Genomic DNA, 6,162 nt, shown 5'->3' with positions numbered 1-6,162 from the left:
CGAGATAAGATATTCGCGTACCGGTCGGCCTAATTTATTGATGTTCAAGGAAATAAATAGTGGTCCCGTTCATTCGTTAAACTCCAGAAACGAACGAACGGGACCACTTCTTTCCTTGAACATCAATAAATTAGGCCGACCGGTACGCGAATTTACCTATGTCCCTGCATAGCTCACCATTTTGTAAGGCGTGCGTTATTTATTACACAAGATATGATTGGGTAATACTTGAATAATAATGACAGGTGTTATAATTTTAGCCAATGAAAATATTGATTATTCAGGTTCGCGGTTGAATATTAGCGACTGTCTTACAGTTTATAATATGCTTTCTCATTAGCCGAAATGACTGCTACACGCGCCATTTTGCGGAATTCATCCAATCAAATACAGTGTAACTTATTCCATAGTATGCGGGCCCCTACATGTGTATTATCAACCGGATCCATTCACTTGATTTGATATTTGTTGATTCGGTGCTATGCTTATTTTCTGTCTTGTCCGCAGGTTTATCTTGTAGATTTTTGTTTTGCGTGTAGTGCGAATGCGCACGCGTTTCGACATACGTCTTCATATTCGGCCAACCTCGGCTTATTCTGGTTCCCTTACACTATTATGAATCGGAGGCCCCCGCGGTTGGCCGAATGCAGTTCTCCGAGACTATTCACGCGGCGATATTGTCGAACTTTCTGAACACGTTTAATTACTCGAAAATCGAGACGAGCATACTGGTATACATTGTTAATTAGTATGGTGATGTGAATGGGGGCAAAAACGATATGTAATTGGCCAGATCTGTGGCTCAGGTAGACGTTTTATTTACTGGATCAGAAAGGGGCATCCCTGCTTAGATGTCCGGCAACGTGGCCGTGGACAAAGTGAAGATTTTGAGGGCACGGCGGCCAATTGAAAGGGCAGCCTCGGCAATGGCCGCGGTGGCCGCCGTTAATTTCGAGGCCTGTTAATCCACGATAAAATGTACACAAATTGATTATTATACAGACATATTAAGAAAACAAAATCATTTATAATTTTTCTTAAAAACAAGAAGAATTCGGGGGTTTGTTCGCTGGGTGTAATGTCTGCTTCTACCAAAGGTGATATCATCGACAAGCGAAGAATTTACATGTTCATCCAGTCAATAAACAATTAATCATATAGATTGTTAAGCCTACGATATGAACATTGGGTCATTCATTAAATCAGCTAATAAGCAATTTTTCTGAGATGTCACAGAAGGTGTTAATTAGTGTAATTAAAATTGTGTTAATTAGGTGAGATATGTACGGTCTTGATAATCAGTAGTTAACAGCACTTACAATACAGAATACAACGTTTAATACACAAGTGAACAGGTATGGTTATTAAGTAGACAGAGCAAATAAGTGCTATTTGCACAAAAATGTACAAATAACAGTAAAGACAAATTTTGAAAAGTAATTATGAATTTTTAAAGAAATTTTAACTGTAAGCCCTTTGGGGCGGCAAATGTTTTTCATAAATAATACTGTTTTCGTAAGCCTAGGCTTTATAATAAAACTGATATTGTTCCTAATTAGTGATTAGCCTACTGATCTTCAACGGCAGCCAAACAGTATACAATGTCAATGTATTTTTTTTTTTTTTTTTTTAACTAAAAAACAATAACAATGGATTTGTTGACAAGCTTTTCTTCACCTTACATAAAAAAATTGATACTTATATAGACACATTCGTAGCTAAAACAAATGTCAACACATAACCCAGATATGACAAGGATGGGATAGTTGTGTAGTGACAGAAATAATTGTTGCTTGATGATACCTGGTGTCGGTAAGTTTCGCTTTTTACGTCTGCGACATTCAGCAATGTTTTGAGGTGAAAGTATATCAGATGCGTCGCAGAGGCATCCCAGACATATATATCTCCATCAATTACAGCGAAAAGCTGCTTGGCATCGCTGGCTAGTTTAAACCGTGACTCTTTAACGTTATTTTCCCTTAATTGTTTGCAAAATTGATGATTATTCAACCGAGAGCGCCAACCACTGTAGGCTGCCATATTGATTCAATATCCTCCATCCACGCTTCGTTCATGTCGACTCATTTCTGTCTTGTGCTTGCTGTTATCAAGGTGTCATGCACCATAGTTAGCCTACTGAGTGTTTAGATGGAATAAAATATCTAACATCATTGATGTGAAGTGAATATGCTCAAACCACTCTAGGATATAATTGTTTTGAAGCAAGGATTTTTGGGTTGGAGAGTAAATTCGATCTCGACCAGTCATGTGATCAATCGATCGAGTCTATAATCCCGTTCAAGATGGCTGCGAATGTGCAGTCGATGTGTCAGTTTTGGAAGACCTTCGATTTACAAGACTTACAGGTAGGGTTTATTGTTAATTTAGCTTTTGCAAAAAATTAGACTTGTATTCGGAATGTTGTCAGTTTGATGTCAGCTTTCTAAGCGGCATGACGAAGTCGTGGGACCTTTAAATAACGGTGATCGTATTGATAAAATATCAGCAATAATCAATATGGCCGATCGCGTATTGGACTCTTTGTTCTAGTTTACGGCAGCATCCCAACTAATGATGCAGAAAGGAGTCAACTTGTATATCAAGTAAGTTTATTGTTTCTTCACTTTCGTTACTTTTGCGGCACGGTCCGCAAAGTTTGGAAAGTTCTTCGATGTCACTTTATAGCAGTATAGACAATTGGCCCGATTCTCAATTTTGGGAACAGAACATAGTAATTCTACACCGCGAGTCGGCCGCCAAGCAAATTATCGCTCTTCGCATTTTGCAGCTGTATCGTTTGTAGTGATGTCATGGTTAGGGTTTCGTTTTTCTGCTCAGATTCTCAAATCGGATTGTAAACATTGTGTGATTTGTTTGTAAATAAGATGAGCGTGTGGCGTGGAATTGTTGATGTTCCAGGGATTAGCTCTGGAGAGAAAGTTTTCTTTTTCATTTGTAGGCACAGGTTTTCCGTGTATATTCACCCATGCTGTACCATTTAAATTTGACACTTCACACAATAAGGTTTACTGATAAGATTGTAGACAAATCTTTCTTTAGGCTAAACACTGATAATTGATCATGGTTAGACATTAGCCCCGTATGGCTTCACTTGATTTGGTTAACTCGAAAATTTAGCCCAAGACCTAAAATCAGCATTACTGTGGCTCTTACTCATATCCTCAGTCAAAGATCATTTTATGGAAAATGTGGTACAAATATAGAATTGTGGTGTGATTTGTTGATTTAGTTATTTTTGGCAATTTGACAGCAGTAGATAATGTGAATTTAACCCGTAATATCATGACTCAGAGGGACATGAAATATGCATTAGATTTAGACGTTCGTTTTAAATGAAAGTTTATCAATTGTTGTTTTTTTTTTTTTTTACTTTCTTGTGCATGACTTTTTAATTAAAAGAAGAAATGTTAGTTTTTACATGTACACATGTTTCTAAGATGTATTGTCTTTATTTTTGAAATACAATTATGTTATCAAATGACATTTTTATATTTTTTTTCTTCCTCACAACTTCAAAGGAAATGAAATATAAAAGCAAGGCGAAAGTTGAATGGCAAATTTAAACAAATTGTTCTTTCAGACATCACACCCCAAATTTTAATTTTAAAAAAAAAGAATAGATTAGCATTTTAAAAGATATGATAGCAAACAAAGAATCTTTGTACATTCATGTGATTGATTAATTGAAATTCCAGGAAGATCTTCGAGCTGGTACAGAGCGATTAAAATTCTTGCAAATGTTTGCGTAATCATGTATATTACATGATACTATTTAGTTTGTGGGCATAAAGGAGCAATTTTCCGATAAAGTTTGTTTTGACAGATTATATTGAGTCATTTGTCGTTCTTTCTTATTTCTAATACAGATTTTATTTAATCTATACACCGGCCATGATCTTCGTACAAACTATTGATATAGAATTTACTTTAGATGGAACAAAGATATTGATCTATGTGGCAAGTTAAAAGAGTACAACTTTACAAGAGGAATTTTTACTTTCGTTTACTGTCTTCGTAACGTTTCTTTTCATCGATTTATCCCATCATTTTTAGAATTATTAAGTAAAAAAAATTGACTGAACTTATCGATTCCCAAAGCACATCTTCCCCTTTTTTGCATTGATAGCCTTTCTTGGCTCGATTAGCCTATTGATTGCCTAACACAGATTTACAGTTAATAAAGGTATGTAAAAGCGAGGTTGTATGGTATTTGTTAATACACGGAGTAACTAATGTACTTCTATTGTGCTATATTCCGGTAACAGGAATCCGATTGATGTAGATTCGTGTATATTGATTTGGGAAGACAATGGTGTAACATTGAGGCATCTCCAATCATATTGTTCATAGCGGCGACACTTTATGTTTTCGGCTACATTGAAAGTTAATTTTCCTATTTTTGTATTGATTGATTAACGGTGTGAATACACACTTTAGCACAAAGAAAGGAAAGAGGGGATGTTTTCTAATACACACAGCCAAGTTTTTCTCCGATCGTCTATGATGGGTTATAGACATTAAGGCTGTGAGAAAAATCAATATTTTGTTTTTGTGACAATGGCATTATTGATTTATCCCTTCTTTTCAAATGTTTCATCCTTCTCTTAATCAGAGCTGCGACTGATAGGGCTACAATTGAGTTACAATTCATTGATTTATGTTGGCATTGATTGGAGGCCCCCCTCCTTTCCCGTTGATAATGGATGTATTTTTCTTGGAGAGTATTGGTGGCATATAGCCCCGTCTTCTATTGATTTTTTCAGTCAATACTGGGCGTGGTATCGATCATTTGATATGCCCTGAAACAAATGACTCGTATTTTCTTTTTCGAAAATTAAAAGATTTTTATCATCAGTACATTAGATGAAGTCAATAAATGTGGGGATTGACAAGATGGCCGTGATTGTGTATCGGAGTGAATATCAGTCCGCTAAAAGAATTTATTGATTTTATTGAAGAATTTGTAAGAGGTTAGATTCTTGCTGACCAATTGATTCATTTGTGGGTTTCATTTGTTGAAACTGACACAAAATCCATCAGGAAATCAGCCAAAAGTTTGAATAACGCGCAACTCAACATTGCAACAATTTCAGATGTTTGAAAGGTTTCCGAAATGGGAAAGATTTGATATTGATTACCGATACTACAAACAGGATCATACATACTAAATGGCGGAAAGAAAAAATAACATGTTATGAAAGAATTTGAGCAATTAGGTGAAGCTCTTAACAGATGGATATCTGTGAGAACTTTGACACATGAAACAATTTTTTCCGTTAGAGATTTTCCCCATAAATTGATATTACTCAAAATGTAAATCCTTGAAATTTTGCCGACCATCTTATGATGCTTATAGACTTATATCACATTGTTCATCCATAAATGGTCATCCCAGATGTTGTGTTATGATCAACTTTGTATATCACATTGTACATTCATAAATGATCATCCCAGATGTTATGTTGTTATGATCAACTTTTGTTTAAACTGTGCATGTTGTCCTTGGTGGATGCAATGATGCAATAGAATCTTATTAAAGTTATTTTGAAATTTAATTTTAAGTGCATGTACATACACTAAACTTCCATTTAAAAGTGTCTCTAAACAAAACAATAATGTTTGAGCCATTTGCCACTATTAATACATCACTTAAAAAAAGAATCCTTGAAATTTAATATTAAATGCATGTATTGGGTTTATTATTTTAATAAAAATCAATGTTTGAACATTTTAGCTTGGTCATAAAATGTTTGCAATTAATTCAAAAACAATTTGTTGATTTTTCTTAGTGTCTTATTTTATTTGTAATATTGTAATGTTCACTACTGTATGACAACACAAGAGTATATAGGCTACGAAAACAAGAATAAATATACTCATAAATATGACTTGCTTTGATCGAATATTCACTGAGCAATTGACTAAAAAATGTTGAAAAAAAAGAAAAAAATAAGTACTGAAATTAATTGTACAAATGTACATACATGTACTCTAGCCATTTGATATCAAAGCGGATTTAATACACTCATTTATATACAGGAATATCAGACATTGGTAATCATTCGGATCAATAACATTTCATCAAGGGAATCACACACTAGCTCGATCTGACAACTTTTGGCCATTGATTTATCGATGATG

At 34.8% G+C, this 6,162-nt stretch overlaps 1 protein-coding gene across 4 annotated transcripts in view; it reads left to right on the top strand.

The window, feature by feature from the left end:
* Positions 1-2,023: 2,023 nt before the first annotated feature.
* Positions 2,024-6,162, top strand: part of LOC126824005 (protein CASP) — a 139,677-nt gene continuing 135,538 nt past the window's right edge. For 2 of the 4 annotated variants that reach the window (XR_007681437.1, XM_050553088.1), the window contains exon 1: positions 2,165-2,366. Coding sequence is in view for 3 of the 4 variants with exons in the window: in XM_050553088.1 (XP_050409045.1) it covers positions 2,304-2,366 (63 nt within the window). In the remaining variant the exon portion in view is untranslated. Of the gene's footprint in view, positions 2,367-6,162 lie in introns of all 4 variants that reach the window. The other 2 variants (XM_050553086.2, XM_050553087.2) reach the window with 2 other exon arrangements.

The sequence above is a fragment of the Patella vulgata genome, chromosome 6 (genome assembly GCF_932274485.2).
Source record: "Patella vulgata chromosome 6, xgPatVulg1.2, whole genome shotgun sequence".
Taxonomy (NCBI): Eukaryota; Metazoa; Mollusca; class Gastropoda; family Patellidae; genus Patella; species Patella vulgata.
The sequence above is the reverse complement of the archived record's forward strand: the minus strand, read 5'-3'. Positions and strand labels throughout refer to the sequence as shown.